Here is a 20,819-nt window from a genome sequence, read left to right on the forward strand (position 1 = left end):
TTCTGTCGGGGGCCGGACTAGTAGATTAAAGAGAAAGAAAAAGAGAGAAAAAGAAATAAGAGAAAGAGGTAGGGAAAAGGAGAGAGACCGGGACAAAGAAAGAAAAATAGAGAGGGAGAGAGCGTGAGAAACAAAAGATAAAAAGTCGTGAGAGAGGGGGAAAAGAAAGGGAGAGGAAGAAAAAAATCCAAAGAGAAATAGAAAGACAGAAGGAGAGAAAACAGAAAAGAAAGTGTGAAGGGTATGAAGAGAGAAAGAGAAAAGGAAAAAAGGAAGTTACAGCAAGAGAGGTTAAAAGACACAAAGAGAAAAAGAGACAAAGAGCAACAAAGGAAGAGAAAAAGAGAGACACAGAGAGTGAAAGAGACAGAGACAGAGAGTGGGAGAAAAGGGTTGGAAAAGAAAGAAAGAAAGAGAGAGAGAAATAAATACTAGTAAAGTGTCTTTGTTCGAGGCACCTGGCTTTGGCAACTTCAAGTTGAGATATTTCAACCTGCAGCTTGTTTTTCTCTTGCGCTTCTCTGAGTGTTGTCTCGCAGGCCGGATTCAATTCCTTAGCGGGCCCGATCTGGCCCGCGGGCCGCCTGTTTAACACCTGTGGTTTACAGTTAATAGACTTTGTTTTGGCCTTAAATCGCTAAATAATCCCGTTTTTGAAAGCTCACTAAGTATTCTATGTTCATTGTTTACACAGTTTATAATCAAAAGCCATGCAACAAATCTTAAACACCGAGAAGCTCCAGCAAGGCACCTAAAGCAAATTAGGAATGGGTGGAGCTATACACAGGATTCCCGCACTATTTCTCGCCCAGCGCCGTCTGTACTGAAGGTAAATACGTCAGTATCCTTGTTTGCAGTATTTTGTGACCCTTTCACGAAAATACTCTGCTTGCACCTTGTTTTGAAACCATTAATCAGGACAAAAATGATGGTCAAAATAAGCTATTTATGTCAGGACCAGGACAGGACCTACTCGCGAGTGAAAGAGATAGAGACAGTGGGAGAAAAGGGGTGAAAAGAGAGAGAGAGAGAGAGGGAGAGAGAGAAAAAGAAATACAAGTACAGTGTCTTTGTTCGAGGTACCTGGCTTTGGCAACATCAAGTTCCCATATTTCAACCTGCAGCTTGTTTTTCTCTTGCGCTTCTCTGAATGTTGTCTCGCGGGCCGGATTCAATCCCTTAGCGGTCCTGATCTGGCCCGCGGGCCGCCTGTTTGACACCTGTGCATTAGACAATACAGTGCCAGCTAATGATCATATATTACACACTGGGGCTTTAAGGAGGATATTAGCCGTGGTTTGATATGAAAACGGGAAACATTTGCTGGTTACTTTTGTGTGTAATTGGTTATATTTCAACTTAAAGCTTGGCTGATAATCGCATGGATTGGATGTTAATGATTGAGTAACCTGGTGGGAGGAAAAAAGATGGAGATTTAGAGGGGAAACGGAGGGGGGGGGGGGGGGGGGTCTCAATTTACTACCAGTCTCACATGGCAGACTTTCATTTTTCTTTATTCATGACTTTCTCCTCCAAAGGAGGAATAGGAATGAGCCGGGAGCATTTTTTAGGAGGAACTATTTGATACTTTCGATTTCCAGGTCATTCTAACTGAAATTGCTAAATTTATGGTTCCAATAAGAAGAGAAGACATCAATGGATTTCGAAATTGCAAGGAGAACAGGAGAGACCTCAGATAAGGAATTCCAACCTATTCTAAAAGCCTTCTAAAATCCCCCAGGTTACAAAAGCAGCCAATCACAGTTTGTCAAGCTAATGAATAGAATTGGTCTATAAAATTTGCGTAACACTGTATCATAAATAAGATATAAAAGAATAAAAATAGAAATAAGTATGGCCCAACTTACAAGAAAGAATATAGTTGTTAACTGTAATAGAAAAGATCTACAGGAAACCGAAACTTTAAAAAAGAAATCCTTAAATTCTAAACATTTGTGACTGACATTGTCAAACCATATCGTGAAAAATGAAACGGAATTGTCTTTATTGTCATTGATATCAACGTTGTGTGCTGGGTTAGACATGGCACTCTAGCATAAACATGTAATAAATATTTCAAAGATTTAAAATCAGAATAAATGGTAGGGAATTTTTTTTACAACATAGTTCTTAGACCAGGGGTCTCCAAAGTGATGCCCACGAGCACCAGAGCACCCCCTAAAGATAGCTGAGGTGCTCACGGATTTTTTTGCGAAAATAGCTCGCCAGTGCTGGGTCATTGTAATTTTCTAGTAAATGTCAAGACCAGAACGGAGACAGGACCCACTTGCGTAACGATTCTCTCAGTTTTATTGGAAGAAAGGAAAGGGTTGCACCCACGATCCGGTGATCGCTGGGCGCGGGAAGCAGGTCGCTCTGAACGCGAAAGTGGGACTTCCGTGGTGAGCGGTGTCGGGAGCGGAAAAACGGGTCAGTAGACGGGAGAGCAAAAAACGTGGTCGGCATCGGAAACGGTTCGAAAGCCAGGAGAGGAGAGTAGACGTGGTCAGGATCAAAAAACGGGTCGAAGCCGGGGAACAGACGGGAGCAAAAACAGGTGGGAGTCGGGGTCAGAAAAAGCTTGCCTAGAGTAAACTGAGGTTCGCAGATGGACTGACAACAGTTGACAGATAGACGTGGGTTTAAATAGTGACAGGGAGCCAATCAGAGTCTGAGGCAGTTGGCGCCTAAGGAGCGGGCACAGGTGCATCATGACAGTGAAATAATTATTTTAGTGGTTTACTGAGTCTAATTGACCCAACTTGCAATAATTACATAGTAATAACATAGTAACGACATAGTAATAACATGAAAAGTTGTTTTTAAACAAATGCATATCAATGTGGGGGCCCTTAGCACAATTAATAACAAAAAGTATCTCTCCGCTTGAAAATAGAAGTTATAATAACAGACTATTTTTGTGAATGACAATAAAGGTGCATGGTAACAATAGTGCAATGAAATGAATTAGAATATTTAGCAACAAAACACTCAAATTAGTCACAGGGTATATATTTTCATCCATCCATCCATCCATTATCTGCACCGCTTATCCACAGTAGGGTCACGGGGGTGCTGGAGCCCATCCCAGCTATCTTGGGGCAGTGGGCAGGGGACACCCTGAACTGGTTGCCAGACAGTCGGAGGACACACAGGGACAGACAGCCAATCACTCGCTCTAAGGACAATTTGGACCGGCCAATTAACCCGACTAGCATGTTTTTGGAATGTGGGAGGAAAACGGAGTGCCCGGAGGAAACCCACGCAAGCACGGGGAGAACATGCAAACTCCACACAGGAGGTTTGATCTCATGACCTTATATATTTTCAGAGTTTCAAAAAAACAGAAGAAAAATAACCCCCAAAAGACTGAAGTTATGCTTTGTGCTCTCCTTTAGGGTGGTGATGGGCCTAGGGAAGAATCTGTATCTGAGCTTGTTTATCCTTGAAATTACTTACAATAAATAAAAAACTGAAATGAAATAATATAATACATTTTAACTCTGTACTATAGTGTTTTTGAAGTTCACTCGAAAGGTCCCTGGTTTGAGACCGGGTGGAAAAATGTATTGGCCTAGAGTGGGATGGGCGTTACCAGGCTGTACTTGCCCAAGACACACCACAGGAAATGGTGCCCCTAGTGGTGAAAGGATGCACACAGACATGTTGTATAGAGCTATGGACTGTATTTTGAAATAAACAGGGTTGGGTTGGGTTATGTTAGTTTTGCCGGAGATCAAAGAGATCCAAGCCAGGAGAGAAAGCTTACCACGTGTTGTGAGTCATCATTTTATTCCTATTTAGTTTCTTTTGTCTTTTATTAGCATAATTGGTATTGGAGTCATCCAAAAGTCATTGAAAGTAATCCAGTTCAAGTAACCCTACCCAACCCTGTTTATAAATAAATACATTTATCCAATAATTATGGATATTTAAAAAACAAGGGATGAAATGCTCCCTTTATGAACAAATATACGATGAAATATAACTTGTGCGTGTAATGCATGTTTATGGCACGGGGAGAACATGCAAACTCCACACGGGGAGGCTCTGGTTGGAATTCAACCCTGGATCTTCACACAGTGGGGCTACGTGCTAACCACCCAGAGGTTAATTGGCTATTTCATCTAAAAGTTTGTACATGTCGGGACTAAAAAACATTACAAATTCAGATTTTTCAAAGTTTGTTCCCTCTCAAAACTTTGCCTACCCGTTAACAGGGTTGGGTAGGGTTACTTTAACTGGATTACTTTCAATAACTTTTGGATTACTCCAATACCAAATATGCTAATATAAGACAAAAGAAACTAAATATGAATAAAATGACGACATTTTGTGCAGGCTTGGGGAGTCGTTTTGCCGGGAAATCAAAGAGATCAAAGCCAGGAGAGAAAGCTTACCACGTGTTGTGAGTCATCATTTTATTCATATTTAGTTTCTTTTATCTTTTATTAGCATATTTGGTATTGGAGTCATCCAAAAGTCATTGAAAGTAATCCAGTTCAAGTAACCCTACCCAACCTTGGTTCTGGAGTATTATTTTTGTGGTATTTCCACAGAAGAATTTCTGTAATATATCTGTAGTATTTTTCTTGTGATATTTCTGTAGTAATACATTTGTATTATAGTATGACTGTAGTGGTATATTTGTAGTATTTCTGCAGAAGTATTTATGAAGCATTTCCATAAACAAATTTTTGTAGTATTTTTGTAGTATTACTGTTGTTTTATTTTTGCATTACTTCTGCAGAAGTATTTTTGTAGTAATTGTATAATAGTATTTGTGTAATATTACTGTAGTTCTATTGAGCAGTAGTTCTGGACAGGGTTGGGTAGGGTTACTTTAACTTAATTACTTTCAATTACTTTTAGATAACTCCAATACCAAATATGCTAGGGTTAGGGTTAGCAAGCTGTTTGGATTTCTTTTAATTTCGTTTCTGTGGCATTTGATGTTCGTTTTGCCGGAGATCGAAGAGATCAAAGCCAGGAGAGAAAGCTTACCACGTGTTGTGAGTCATCATTGTATTCATATTTAGTTTATTTTGTCTTTTATTAGCATATTTGGCATTGGAGGAATCCAAAAGTAAGTAATCAAGTTAACCCTGGAAACAAATAATGTTTTTTTTTATTACAAATAATCAAGTCGCCCACTGGGGGGCGTCACCCAATTCCAGTTTGACGTGCACCCGCCCACGGATGTCCTTTTTGCACTTTTCTTGTCCAAATGTCGAAAAGGGTGACCTCCGGGACAGACGAGGGGCTCGCTTGTCGCCACTCCTGGCAAACATGAGGCGTGCAAGTCGGTTTTGGGGATTTCTGCTCTCATTAAAAGCAGCCAAGCTTGCACAGGGTGGCAGCAGGCCAGTTACTCAAGGCCAAAGGAGGTTTATTTTATCACGGGCAAAGGCAGCAAATCATGTCGCTATGAAGGGACCTATATAAATGCAAATTGTAGTGGTGAGCTATTAGTCCTGGAAAAAGCTTTTTATGTAAATGTTGTGTTGGACCACGTTTGGTCACTTTGGATTAATGCTGCAAATGTGCTGCTTAAGACAAATGCAAAATGTGTTTATTAAGATATCAAAGTTTGCATTTTGGTGCCTGAACCAAATCCCGATCATCTGGTTTCAAAAAATTCTAGTTCGCGACTCTTTTGACTTATTTTTTTATATATTTAATGTGGGAATTAAAGGTAGTGTCGGTAACTTCGAAATATTCTACTTTCTGGCGCCATCTTCTGGCAGAAATCATCATTGCAACGTCTGTCAAGCACTTTTTGTTGCGCTTGGAGGTATGCTCAAATAACTCTTCCTTTTTATTTTTTTGTGGGGGTTTGGCATTTGGGATGTATTTGAAACAGTCCTTTTCTTACTTTCACCATTTTCATTCTAGAATAAAAGAAAACCACCAGCACGCGCATGAAATCACTCTAATTCCTTTAATCCAATGTAATGCGCTCCGTGGCCAGAACAATGAGGATAAACGTAAGATAAAAGGAGATAGGAGCAATGGAAAAAAAAAAATAAAGGCTCCTTGAACTCAGTTGCGGATTGTTAACACATACTGAACTTCATAGAGAAAATGTTTAATTCTAAACATTTTAAGGACAACTCAAACGACACACCTCACTTTTAAGATATTAAAGTTTGTATTTTGGTGCGTTTGTCAGAGGGCTCGAACCAAATCCCGATCATCTGGTTTCAAAATAATTGCAGTTCGCGACTCTTTTGACTTATTTTTTCATATATTTAATGTAGAAATCAAAGGTAGTGTCAGTAACTTCGAAATATTCTACTTTATGGCGCCATCGTGCTCCTTTCTTGATGGAAAAGATGAACAAGAATAGCAGACATTTTCACACGGAGGAAGATTTAATTTCTTAAACAATTTAACTAAGTGTATCTCCATCGAAAATGGCAGAATTAGTCAAATTAGTGACTTTGGAGTCTCTGGGAAGCCTTTTTTGAAGTCTTCCAGCCTTCTCCTCTCTGCCCATGTCTTTCCGCAAGATGGTGTCCCGGCTCCTCCCATGGGTGTGCCAGGGAAGCCCCACGTGGGCTCCACCACCTCGCCTCGATGTCTGGAAAACTCAAAACAAAAGAGCGTTTCTCAAAACATTGCCTGCCGAACTCCGTCATCAGGGGCCCTCCACGTGTGGATGCGCTGATTATCTTATCAGCCTCACGTCCCGTTCCCGCCATTCCTGTAAACATCATTCTCCACTAGGTTGCCCTGAACTTTCACTGCTCATTGAACTCAAGCCTACTCGGTGAAAAATGTCATTGCACTCAATAAATGTTACTTGTATTCAATCGTATAAAATCCTTTCGGGTCAAATGTATAAAATCCTTCACTATGTAGTTGAAACAGTTCTTTTTCTTACTTTCACCATTTTCATTCTAGAAAAAAAGAAATCACTCTCCTCCCCCCATCCCCCTGCCTTCTTTCCTTCAATGTAATGCGCTCCGTGGCCAGAACAATGAGGATAAAAGTAAGATAAAAGGAGATAGGAGCAATGGGAAAAAAATAAAATAAAGGCTCTTTGAACTCAGTTGGGCATTGTTAACACGTACTGTACTTAGTGGAGAAAATATTTAATCCTAAACTTTTAAGGACAACTCAAATGACGCACCTCACTTTTAAGATATCAAAGTTTGCATTTTGCTACGTTTGTCAGAGGTCCCAAAATAATATTTCAAAAATAGTTGTAGTTCGCACCTTATTTTACTTATTTTTTCTATATATTTAATGTGGAAATTAAAGTTGATGTGTGTAACTTCGAAATATTTTACTATCTGATGCCGTCTTCTGGTAGAAATCATCATTGCAACCTCTGTCAAGCTCCTCTTGTTGCTCATGGAAATATGTGAAATTCTTAGACGCGCTCAAATAAACTCTTCCTTTTTCATTATTTGGAGTTTTGGCATTTGGGATGTAGTTGAAACAGTCCTTTTCTTACTTTCACCATTCTCGTTCTAGAATAAAAGGAAATCACCAGCACGTGCATGAAATCACTCTAATTCCTTTAATCCAATGTAATGCGCTCCGTGGCCAAAACACTGAGGGTAAAAGTAAGATAAAAGCAGATAGGTGCGAGAAAAATAAATAAAGGCTCCTTGAACTCAGCTGCGCATTGTTCATCATTTAATTTATGGTTATTGTATTTTAAATGTATTTTTTCTTTCAATATGATTTGAATTTATAGTATTTAAAAAGCTCAAAGTGGCTCTTTAAATTTTTCTCTTTTTGGCCCTTGGTAATCTACAGTCCAGTATTTATTTTATTTTTAATTCATGAATTAATTATTTTAATTTGATCATGTTTTTATGGTATTTTTGAATCTTGATTATTAATATTATATAATTGTACTGTTTTTTTTTAAGAAATCAAAGTAAATTGTTATGTTATCGTTGTCTGTTTGGTGATTTAAAATATTTTATTTCAAGGTATTATGTTATTTATTTATTATTTATTTACTATTATTTAAAATGTTTATTTTTTATTTTATCTTTTTAATTTTGTTGTATTTTTTTCATGTATTTTATTATCATTATTCAAATTTACAGGATTAAAATATAATTTAGAGAGGTTCTTTAAATTTTTCTGTTTATGTTCATCTGCTAGGTCACTTGTAGTATTTTATTTTGTTTTTAAATTATTTGCTTTTTAAAAATTACTTTTTATTCATCATTTTTAGTGTGTTTATTTTTGTTGTATTTTTTTATTTTTGATATATCAATACTATTCAAATTTTAAGTATTTTTCTGTTTATGTTCATCTGCTTGGTCACTTTTTTCTATGTACGTATTTATTTCTTATTTTTATCATTTACATTTCAATTCATTTGCTAATTTTTTGGGTATTTTTCTTTACAATCTTCTGTTTATTGATGAGGAAAAAAATCCAAATTAATATTAATATATAAATAGTATAAATAAATGGTCAATAGATAAATTGGTTAGTTATTCTTTTCGTTTAGTATCATAACTAGAAAAAAAAAAAAAAAAGGAAAATCCTAGAAAAACACTCCAGCAGAGTGGTGAGAGGTTTCCCTCTAGAGTTTATTTTGGATTATTACATAACAAATGAGTATTTTTTTATATTATATTTTTTACATTCAGTACATCAACTTTTACTGTCCTGGTAAGGGATGGGCGCCACCAGACTGTACTTGCCCAAAACACACCACAGAAAATGGTGCACCTACGACCCCTAGTGGTTAAGGGATGCAACCAACATTTATTTCCAGCTTACATCTTTCTGAATCAAATTCAGATCATATGAACATTATTTACATGAATAAGCGTACAAAAGGGATATACATCAGCACATATTATATAAAATGTAAATATATAAAATATAAAACTCCGCCGCTCTTCATTTCTTGCGAAAGCGAATATTCCTGCACACCCAGTTCATGCCGTCCTGAAAGGAAAACACATTTGCAATAAGTAGAGTTCGTTTTAAAATGTTTGCAAAATAAACTTTAAAAACAATGTTTATGCAGTGTGTTTACTAAACAAGGTGATTACCAATGTGATTCACCTGTCCCTATTTAAACCCACTCCTGTCTGTCCCCGTTTGTCAGTCCGTCAGTGAACCTCTGTTTTTCAAGCAGTGTTCATTTTACCTGTGAAAAGTGATGGGTTCCGGGGACTCGCTTTCTCAAAAATCTATGGGTCCCGACGGAGATCTATGGGTCCCAAAATTTTGTGTTATCGAGGTTGAAATTGTAAATCGGCGACAAATATTTAATAAATAACTATATTTTCATTCAGTTTTAATCATCACTCTAAATTGGTTATACTAAGCAGTTATCACTTCAGATTTTTCAGTTCACAACAATATTGTATATTATACAAAATAATATTGCTGAAATATTAGTCTTAATATTCATGCTGTTTTAATCACTTCAGATTTTTCAGTTCATATATTCTTCGTGGTTTGCTTTCCCGCCACAGTTGTAATGCCTTCTCAAGGTCCAATTGTTGGGTAAGATGCACCTTTATAAGCTGGTGTTGTTGTGTTGCTGGGTGCACGCATCACAGAACATGTAGCCTCCATTATCATCCTCCTCATAGCGTAACCAGGAATATAATTTAGTCCATTTTGGCAGAAAAGTCCTTTCCACGCTAGGAGTATCCTTTTGTTGTTTTTTTTTCATCGAATTGTTGGCTTCAACACACGTGTTTTCCTTGCCCGCGCGATCTTCTGAAGAATTTCTCCGCCGTTTTTTCGTGCCGGAATTATTGCCGTTGTTACCACTTTCTGTATTATGTTTCGACTTACTACCGACACTGAAGAAATGACCATTTTTTTTGTTGATTTGCACCTAATACCAACTGTTTTTTCGGAGGCATACTTCTCTTTCACTCGACAACCGCCACAACAATGACGTCAACTCGAAGCAACGAGATCTCGGCGCGAGACCCAAACAACAATGGCGGATCTGCCTGATGAAAAGTTTGGAGTGCGGTAAATCTTTGTTTAAAAAAAGTAATAGGGTAATAATGACAATTTTGTCTCAAAAAAGTTGCGTCCCAGGGACGCGCGTTGATTTGACACTATGCGTCCCCGGCAAAAATGATGCGTCTGGGAAGCAGGGACGTGGGCAAACGAGAACACTGTTCAAGGCAAGCTTATTTTTTGACCCCTGACTCCCACCTGCCCCGTTTTTGCTCCCGTTTGTCTCCGGCTACGACACGTTTTGATCTCGACAACGTCTGCTCTCCCGTTCTGGCTTACAACCTGTTTTTGATCCCGACCACGTCTACTCTCCCGTTCTGGCTTCCGACTCGTTTCTGACCACGCTTTTGGTCTCCAGTCCCGGCTACGGACCAGTTTTCCGCCCCTGACACCGCCATCGCTCGCTACGGAAGATCCACTTCGAGAGCATCCCGCTTCCCCCGTCCAGCGAACATCAAATCGTGGGCGCAGCCCTTCCTCGTCTCTTCAAAATAACTTGTGGTAAAATGTTACGCAAGTGGGTTCAAACACAAGGAGCAAAAAGAAAGCCTTATTTTTCAATACAGTACACCCTCGGGTTACGGCGTCGCTGCATAACGATATTTTCACGTTACGATATATATTAGAGGTGAATATTTTGCATACGGTACTTTGTTCTCACCCACCCTTTGTCAGACCGTCAACAAACCTCTGCACCCTCAAGACGTGTGTTTTGACTCTGTCCGGTATCCTGCTTGTGTATCCTGTCCGGTATCAATCCCGTCTGTCTCGTCCCGTCTGATACCTCGTTACAACCTCCGGTGTCGGCTATCGTTCCCGTCTTTCTCCTCCTGTTTGATATCGGTCTCCAGTCTCCAGTATCTGGTATCGATCCCGCCTGTCTCTTCCTGTTCGGTATCTTGCTCCAGTCTCCAGTATCCGGTATCGAGCTCGTCTGTCCCGTCCTGTCCGGTATCTTGCTCCAGTATCTGGTATCGATCCCGTCCGTCCTGTCCTGTCCAGTATCTTGCTCCAGTATCTGGTATCAATCCCGTCCGTCTTGTCCTGTCCGGTATCTTGCTCCAGTATCTGGTATCGATCCCGTCCGTCCTGTCCTGTCCGGTATCTTGCTCCAGTATCTGGTATCGATCCCGTCCGTCCTGTCCTGTCCGGTATCTTGCTCCAGTATCTGGTATCGATCCCGTCCGTCCTGTCCTGTCCAGTTTCGACCTCGTCTGCCTCTGACTTCTTGTTTTACCGCGCCTGACTTCTCTGTTTCACTTCTTCCACCCAGTCGGATCACTGTCGTTTGTGTTCCCGCGCATGACTGCCCCATTCCCGTAAAATAAAGCTTGTGTGAGAAACGTTACGCATCTGGGTCCTCCTCCTGTTCTGGTCGTAACAGTTCTGCTATTGGTTTGCGTCACAGCATCATGGAAATACCGGTAACATATTGGCTGAACTACCTCCGACAATGCCATTCTTGTTTTCATTCACAATTTCAAGTGACCGGCATTAATTTGTTCAGCTATGGGTCACAAGACTTGCAGTGATGCTAAAGGGAGAAGCAAATTGGATTAGCTTATAACCTTAGGTTTCTATCTCCCACGATACACAATTTCACTTTCCTCAGAATGAGTTAATGCTATATCCAGGGTAGCTACTGTGTTTTGAAGTGAGTAGCGGAAAATCATTAGCATTAGCAATCTCACTTGTAGTCCTTCCGCGGTGATAGCGGAGCAGGCCTGGACTTGCCACATGCGATCTCGGACCGTGTGCAAGTTGAGGCTCTCGGCCAGCTCGGAGGCCGACATGGCCGTGCTCAAGTCCTGTTTGTTGGCGAAGACCAGAAGTGGGACGCCGCCCAAGTCGTCCTCCTCCAGGAGCTCGGCCAGTTCCTGCGCCAAAACGCGACATAGTATTGATGCTAGATGTTTGACAGCGAAGATGCGGTACGAACACACTTGTTGAATTTAACGGTGAAAAAAATGCTAATAATCAACTGTATTACAGTCCTACAATCTCATATCATTAGCTGCACCGCTTATCCTCACTAGGGTCGCGGGGGTGCTGGAGCCCATCCCAGCAATCATCAGGCAGTGGGCAGGGGACAACCTGAACTTGTTGCCAGCCAATCGCAGGGCTCACAGGGACAGACAACTTGCTCGCTCATTCACACCTAGGGACAATTTGGACCGGCCAATTCACCTGAAATGCATGTCTTTGGAATGTGGGAGGAAACCTGAGTGCCCTGAGGAAACTCACGCAAGCACGGGGAGAACATACAAACTCCGCACAGGAATTCTGGAGCTGGATTTGAACCCACACAGGAGGTTCCCAAGACCTTAGAACTGTGCCGCACCCGCGCTAACCACTGTGCCGCCGTGCTGCCCAGTCATAAACTAAATTCACATAGTGTTTTTCAATTCCGCTGGAATTTGCCCAATTTTATCTTTCCAAAAAAGTAGGCCATTATTCAGTATTTTATGCAATCTTCGGACGAGGAACTGTAATAGTCATCCATATCAGTAGGTGGCAGTAGATTTTTATTTACTTTTCATGTACTAATTATCTGCTCATGAGAAATGTTCCCCCTAAGCTGCGTGTGTGCGTAATTGCGCACTACACTGAGCTTTTCCGCGCACAAGAAAATTTAGCCGGCTCACAAAAATCAGAGCTCGAAATTGCTAATTAAGAAGCCAATTAAGTCAAAGTTACAGTGCATAAAGGTAAAAATACACGGGTTCCCCTGACGTTGTGTTATAAATGCGGTATTTTGAAGTCAAGGTCGAAGTAGAATGAAGTTGAGTAAAGTCAGTAGAGTTTTCCGAGAACCGGCTTCTTCGGCTCGGTTCACTAAAAGGAACCGGCTCTTTCGGGTTGTTTTTGCTTCTTCATCCCTATATGACCAAATATTATGTAAAATTATGCACAAAATGACTTAAAGGAAGGGGGAATAGAACAAAAAAGAAAAAAAATACCGAAATGAAAAAGTAGTGAAAAGCTGAGAAAAAAAGAAAAAAAAGGAAGAGAAAAAAGAAGGAAAAATTCAGAAAAAAAGCCAGAAAAAAAGAAAAGAAAAATAATCAAAGGAAAAAAAGTAAATAGAGAACAAAAACAAAAAAGTAACAGCTCGGAAAAAATAAACACAATAAGATTTTTTTTTAAAGGAATAAAAAAAAAACGGAAAAAAAACGGAAAAGAAAGAAAAAGTTTGCGTTGCATTCAAATAATTTCCAATTATACCAAGTCAATCTTGTTGCCAACATTGTACTTCCACTAAAACATGTGATTAAATACAATTGTGTATCGTACTACTAATTACTTAGTTGCCACACTTGGGATTGCTGTTGCTCACTGTTGTTTCAAGCGTTGCTCACCGACTTTGTGTGAACGCTCAGACCCGTAAGGAAAATTACAGGGAACATTGCTCATGAGGTAGCAGAGTACATTTAATAACTTAATTTGTTTAACAAAGCGGTTTAAGATTGCACGGTAAAAAATAAAAACACAAATAAAGCACATCATTCTTTTTTATTCTACGTATTATTTTCTTCTTTTTCTATACTAATAATCTGCTTATGAGGTAGTACAATGAAATATTTGACATAACTTCATTTTCAAACATTTTCGACGGACGGTTTTCCTCGGAACTTTTTTATAAATAAAAGTGGACCTTGGTTCAAAAAGGGTTGAAAAAACTGGTTTAGACACCCCAAATTTAAACCATCTCACCAAACTGGTCTCTTCAAAGCGCTTTTTGTCGGAGCAGTCGATCACATAGATCTGCAATCGGAAATCAGATTTATTCGATAGATAGTTCATAACGTAACAGTCTCAATGCAAAGCGTACCAGTACATGCGTGTTCTCGAAGTAATTCTTCCAGTATGGACGTATTTTGCGCTGTCCTCCGATGTCCCACACGTTCAGCTTGAAGCCCGATGATTGGACGCTCTTGATGTTGAAGCCCTGCTCACAGGAGACAGTGGAGTCTTATCTTGGTCAGATGCGTTTTTACTAGCACTACTTCATGGATGGATGGATGGATCGATTAATGGATGGATGGATGGATGGATGGATGGATGGATGGATGGATAAATGCATGGATGTACGGTTGGTTGGTGGATGGTTGGTGGATGGTTGGTTGGTTGGTTGGTTGGTTGGTTGGTTGGTTGGTTGAGTAATGGATGGATGGATGGATGGTGGATGGTTGGTCGGTTTGTTGGTTGGTTGATGTGTTTATGGATTGATGCGTTGATTCATGCATGGTTTGGTTGATTGATGGATGGATCAATTGTTGGTTGATTGGTTGGTTGGTAAATGGATAGATGGATGGATGGATGGATTAATGGATGGATGGATGGATGGATGGATAAATGCATGGATGGATGGTTGGTTGGTTGGTTGGTTGGTTGAGTAATGGATGGATTCATGGATGGATGGATTCTTGGATGAATGGATTCATGGATGGATGGATTCATGGATGGATGGATGGATGATGGATGATGGATGATGGATGATGGATGCATGGATGGATGGATGGTTGCTTGGTTGGTTGGTTGATGTGTTTATGGATTGATGCGTTGATTCATGGATGGATTGGTTGATTGATGGATTGATCCATTGTTGGTTGATTGGTTGGTTGGTAAATGGATGGATGGTTGATTGGTTGATGTGTTTATGGATTGATGTGTTGATTCATGGATAGATTGATTGATTCATGGATGGATTGGTTGATTGATGGATGGATCGATTGTTAATTGATTGGTTGGTTGGTAAATGGATGAATGGATGGATGGATGGTTGGTTGTTGGTTGGTTGGTTGATGTAATTATAGATTGATGCATTGATTCATGGATAGATTGATTGATTCATGGATGGATTGGTTGATTGATGGAAGGATCGATTGTTGGTTGATTGGTTGGTCGGTCGGTAAATGGATGGATAGATGGATGGATGGAATGACTAATTCATGGCTGGATGGATAGTTGTTTGGTTGGTTGATTAATGGATGGATTGACTGATGGATGGATTGATTTTAAGGAATGGATTATTGTATTGATTGAGTGATGGACAGATGGGTGGTTGGTTGGTGGGTGGGTGGTCTGTTTGGTCTGTTTGGTCTGGTTGATGGATTGATTGATTGACCGACCGACTAACCGATCGATGGACCGAGACTTGTTTACCTGCGTCGGCGCGATGTGGGCGATGTCCTCAGAAGCCAACTGCTTCAGCAACGTGGTTTTTCCGGCATTGTCCAGGCCGAGAAGAAGCAGGCGCACCTCCTGTTCTTGAGGCTGCTTCAGTATTCGCAGGATGGACAGAAGACCCTGCAGGGACAACACATAGTTAACCCTAGGTATTCTCAGTTCAAATTTCACGGCCTGGTTGTATTATGGACTCTTTTCGGGAAATATAGTCCACGTATAACTATATACTTAGTGGAATTTTGGCGTTTCTTTACATGCACCAGTACACTCAAACCAATCAGAGAACTTCTTTCTGTTAACAGGATGCTGATTGGACCAATGAGGGAAGAATTGTTCTCAGGAGTAGTGACAATTTAATAACACCTGTGCATGCCATTTTCGAGCTAACCGGTCTTTTCAGATTTATGTCACTCACCAAACTGTGCTCCTATGTGGCTTCCTAGAAGCTTGGACTTATACTATATATGGATGGATACAATTGTGGCATTTTGGTCCTGGGGGCAAAAAATGAGAATAGACCTGTCCTAGAAAAGCCAACCGATACATGTGAGGATGTTTTTTCATACCCGTAAGCCGGGGTATTCTCGTATCGTTCATCTTTGTACTACAAACTATTATTATTTCCCAATTTGCAAGTGTGTGTGTTCGTATGTGGCTTACAGGCTCCGAGCCGGCTGAATTGATTTTTGTGAAAATTTACCCATTCGTGATGTAGGCCTCTGGGGGTGTCTTTAGCTAGGTTTCGTGTCAAAGCACCTCAAATAAATACCCCCCCAAAAATCGATAAACATCTGCTTTCGTGAACAAGCAGCTCAGGAGCTGCATGCTGTCGTACTGAACTTTGGCACCCTCTAGTGGCTTCCTGGCGCTTTTTCAACAAACCACGGCCCCAACAACCTTGTTCAAGTAGAATGCCCGGGCAACGTAAAGCGTGTACTACATATAATCGTACATACTCTGTGTGCCCTGCGACTGGCTGGCAACCAGTTCAGGGTGTCCCCTGCCATCTGCCCGAAGATGGCTGGGATGGGCTCCAGCACCCCCGCGACCCTACTGAGGATAAGCGGTGCAGGTAATGGAATGGAATTGAATATACTACGGAAATACTGTAAAACAGTACAGATATTTGGGACTGAACATGAAGCCCTGTAGGATCATTATGTAGAAACTAATATTTCCATTTCAGATGTGTCATGATTACTGATGTGACACAACTGGGCCCGCTTATTTGGCGCTAACCGCCTCAGGTTCTGATTGGCCAGTATTTGAACCCAGTCCTGTCAGTCCCCTGTTGTCAGTCCGTCTGCGAACCTCAGCAAGCCTTTTTCGACCCTGACTCCCACCTGTCCCGTTTTTTCTTCTGCCTGTCTCCGGCTACGACCCGTTTTGATCCCGACCACGTCTGCTTTCCCGTCCCGGCTTACGACCCATTTTTGATCCCGACTATGTCTGCTCTCCCGTCCCGGCTTATGACTTGTTTCCGATCCCGACCACGTTTTTGTTCTCCTGTCCCGGCTATCGACCTGTTTTTCTGTCCCTGAGAGATGTTCTAGTAGGCTTTCCCTGCATTTTGCTTTCTATCAAGAGAAGCTCGGCAAAATCAGTGCATGAACGGAGAAATAAGACGATAATGGCTGTGATTACCTTATATTGATCATTTTATAACTGCCTTGTACAGTTAATAAGATGTCACGCCAATCTCAGTAGAGGAGAGCAGATTATGCACGACATAAAAGGGCCTTCCTACCGTACTGCCTCTCTTAATACAGCTGGTGTGTCGTGTATTGTTGTGGGAGGAAATCTCCCACTGGGCCAGATTAGGAATACACACCTTGAATGGACGGGCTCCAAGAAGAGTTTAGGAAGGCTTTGGATCAAAGCTATTTACTTCTCACGCCGATAAGAATAAACCTTGTTGCTCCTTCCTGCAGCAAGTCTATGAATAGGGAATCCATTGATGATGAGTTGGTGTCAAGAAATGCTCCATTTTCTTTGGTTTAATAACTTGATCATGTCATTAAATAAAGTCACATACCTGTCAACCTGTACGTTTTTGCCGTACAAAGTACGTTTATTATGCATTTTAAGACGTGTACGACGTACAAGAAAATCTGTACGGAAAAACGCAAATTTGTGGTAGTGATGTAGTGAAAGGAAGTCCATCTCTTTTTAGAGAACTTGCTTTTTCGGGCTCAACTCATTAAAGGGAGCCGGCTCTCCAACGGCTCACTTGCTTTTATGCATTATATTACAAATTATGATGTTGTATAAAGAAGTTAAGAAAAAAAGGAAGTATAAAAGGAGAAAATGAAAAAAGACAGGTTTGTGGTTATCCCTTTAATCAGTATATTACCAACAATAATTGAATGCAGAAAATGAATTAATAATTTGAAGGTATGAAGTCAGCATAAAATTATCAAACTCCAGAAATTTATTTTATAAATGAAAATACAGCCAACAGAAATTCCTCATCATAACATATATTGATTTTTCTTCTGGAGAAGTAGTAGCACAAACTTGGTTTTGTTGCCAACATATTACCTATTTTTTATTTTATTGATGTTGAAGGATTTTATACATTGGACTATAAAGGATTTTATACGATGGAATACATATTACATTTAATGCAAGAAATATTCACTGGCTGGGCTTTGGTGCGATGTCAGGTCACCCTGGTGGAAAATGTTGTTTACAGGAACGGCAGGAACGGGACGTAAGGCTGAAAAGATAATCAGCACATCCAGACGCAGAAAGGCCCTGATGACGTAGAAACACTGTGTTGTTTTGAATATTCCAGACATCGCGACGCCCAGTGGGGGCTTCCTTGGCACACCCATGGGAGGAGTCGGCATGCCGTTATGGGGGGAGAAGATGGTGAATAGGAGAGAGCTAAAGGACTTGAGAAAAAGGCTTCCCACAGACGCCAACAACACTAATTCGGCCGTTTTCGATGGAGTACACTTAGTTAAATTGTTAATGAAATGAAATCTGCCTCCGTGTGGAAATGTCGGCTTTCCTGTTCATCTATCCCGTCTAGAAATGAGCGCGCATAAATTTTGGGGTGAATGTAGGTTGTGTTTGGTTAATGGAGTCAGATAACTAATTCGAACAATTTGGTAAACAGTACATTTTGATATTAATTCCCAACAATGTTGATTATGTTTTATGTACTGTAACCCAATGCTAAATCTATTGCACCCTGGTTATCCTGGAAGGGGGATTACCACTTGTGAGGCCCCTTTTCAATGGTTCTTATTTTCCTCGTGCTGAGGTTTTGAGTTTTCCCTTGCCCTCATGTTGGTTTCAGGTCAGGGGATGGTGGAATTGTAATCTGTGCAGTCCTTCGAGCTATTTTGTGATTGAGGGGTATACAAATGAATATGACTTGACTCTGTCGTGTCTCGTCTCAACCTCTTTGTACTGTGTGTGAGACACCAGAGAGCTTGGCAATAATTAGTTCTTTCCATATACAATTTGTAGTGTACATGTTTTATTGGGTAATGTGTTATATTTAGCGCCTCCGAGTGGGACAAAATTCAGTAAAAAAAGAAAACATTGATTTGAGTACCAGGCAAAAGTACATGAATTGTCATACCAATGTTAATTTGTATGTGTGACGATTCTGTCAATTGCCCTCCCCTGCGCTCACTCTTTCAGCCCCAGCTGCCACTCGCTCCCTAATTAACCCTCTCCATATTCAAGGACTCAGTCTCGTTCACTTTTGGTCAGTCCATCAGCAGATCTCAGTGCATGCAAGGCGGAGCAATTTTCACTCTGGCTCCCGTTTTGATCCCAACCTGTTCCTGTATCCTGCCGGATTCCATCCCCTGTTTCCTGTAACGATCCCCGACCACGCTTCGTTCTCCTGTCCCGGCTACCCGACTTGTATCGATCCCCAACTACGCGATAGTTTCCCGCACCTCCTGCCCAGCGAGCACCAGATCGCTGTCTTTTTCCTTTCACCCTGACTTCCCCAATCCCTTAATAAGGCATCGTGTGAAACGTTTCCCATTTGGGTCCACTGCTTGTTCCGTTCGTGACAGTATGAAAAAAAAAATCATAGGTAAAGAAATTTGTATTTCTTTTACTCGGTGGAATCCCACTTTGTAGTTGCTGCCATGTATGCCTGGCGTCTTGCTGTTACGCTTTTTTTGTGGCACTGGTTTCTGTTCACATTAGACAACAGTGCCATCTAGTGTTCAAATATTACACACTGGGGCTTTAATGTTTTGTTCTCCTTTAGTAAATTATCACTGTTATATCAAAGCTTCACGGCGCCACTGTGAGAGACTGTTACATTTGTATATTTTTTGATTTATAACAGCTAAAATAATGCCACTTGATAAGAATGAGTGATATAGTTTTTTAGCCAAATGTGAAACATTCAGTCTTAAAGCACTTGTTTTCTTTTTTTTGTAATATTCATACATCAGAGTTATGGTGCTCATGAACAATATTTAGTCATTATAGTTATTACTAACAAACAAAGTAAGTATAAATCGATTAATATATAAAGTTAAGCCCTAGTCTGTCATGATTTGCTCATTTGGCGCCAACCGCCGTCGGTTCTGATTGGCTCCCTGTCACTATTTGAACCCAGTCCTGCCAATCCCCTGTTGTCAGTCCGTCAGCGAACCTCTGTGTATACAAGGCTGGCCTTTTTCGACCCTGACTCCCTCCTGTCCCGTTTTTTGCTCCCGTTTGTCCCCGGCTACGACCTGTTTTGATCCCGACCACGTCTGCTCTCCCGTTCTGGCTACGGCCTGTTTTGATCCAGACCGCGTCTGCTCTCTCGTCCCGGTTTACGACCCATTTTTAATCCCGACTACGTCCGCTCTCCCGTCCTGGCTTACGACTTGTTTCCGATCCCGGCCACGTTTTTGCTCTCCCAGTCTCGGCTATCGACCTGTTTTTCCATCCCTGACACCGCCATCGCCCGCTACTAAAGATCCACTTCCGTATTCAGATCACATTCCGATGGCAAGAGCCACTTGCTTCCCGCGTCTAGTGAGCACAGGATCCTGTCTCACTCGGAGCTCCGACTAAACAATAATCTTGTGAGAAACGGTACACGATTGGGTTCTGTTTCCGTTATGGTCCTGACATAGTCTCTCCAACACTCATTTTAGTGTAAGGAAGCTGTAAATGTTATTATAATTGTTGGATTTTGTGTGTGTGTTTCTAAATGTAGTATGCAGTTTAAAAAAATATCTGTATGAGTCCCCTGAAGCAGTATTTCAGCATTTATCAGTATTGGTCGGAAAAACGCAGTTATTGTGCATCCCAGGAGAAAATGCAAATGTATAGATAACTTACCATGATGTCGTCCGGTGAATAAGTGGCTCTTTCTCAGGCTGACTGGATTAACGTCGCTTGTGAAGGATCAGCAGTCCGCGCCTCAGCATGCTCTGTGACGTAACAAGTACAAGAACAGGCCTCAGTAGCTCAGGAGGTAGAGCAGAGGTCGCAAGTTCGATTCCCGGCTCCTCTGAGTTAAATGTCGGCAAGACACCCCTAACGCCACCTGATACGCAGGTAGGCACCACTCATATGGCTATGTGTGAATGGATAAGTTATTTATTTTGTATAGCCCTTAATCACAAAGAGTCTCAAAGGGCTGCACAGGTTATTGCACGGACTATCATTTCAGACTATTATTA

The 20,819-nt window shown here is 40.9% G+C and overlaps 1 protein-coding gene across 2 annotated transcripts; it reads right to left on the bottom strand.

The window, feature by feature from the left end:
* Positions 1-8,543: 8,543 nt before the first annotated feature.
* Positions 8,544-20,559, bottom strand: LOC148350064 (ADP-ribosylation factor-like protein 3). 2 transcript variants are annotated; one of them, XM_088319755.1, is made up of 6 exons: positions 20,476-20,559; positions 15,136-15,279; positions 13,808-13,918; positions 13,684-13,734; positions 11,661-11,846; positions 8,544-8,928 (listed from the first exon to the last, which is right to left on the bottom strand). In XM_088319755.1, exons 1-6 carry the CDS (start codon positions 20,476-20,478, stop codon positions 8,881-8,883), a joined length of 543 nt encoding a protein of 180 aa, XP_088175881.1. In that variant the 5' UTR covers positions 20,479-20,559; the 3' UTR covers positions 8,544-8,880. The 2 variants fall into 2 exon arrangements, with proteins under 2 accessions (XP_088175881.1, XP_088175880.1); XM_088319754.1 differs by having other exon boundaries at positions 13,802-13,918.
* Positions 20,560-20,819: the final 260 nt, after the last annotated feature.

This window comes from Urocampus carinirostris, chromosome 16, assembly GCF_059441175.1.
Source record: "Urocampus carinirostris isolate Australia breed hairy pipefish chromosome 16, RoL_Ucar_1.0, whole genome shotgun sequence".
Classification (NCBI taxonomy): domain Eukaryota; kingdom Metazoa; phylum Chordata; class Actinopteri; order Syngnathiformes; family Syngnathidae; genus Urocampus; species Urocampus carinirostris.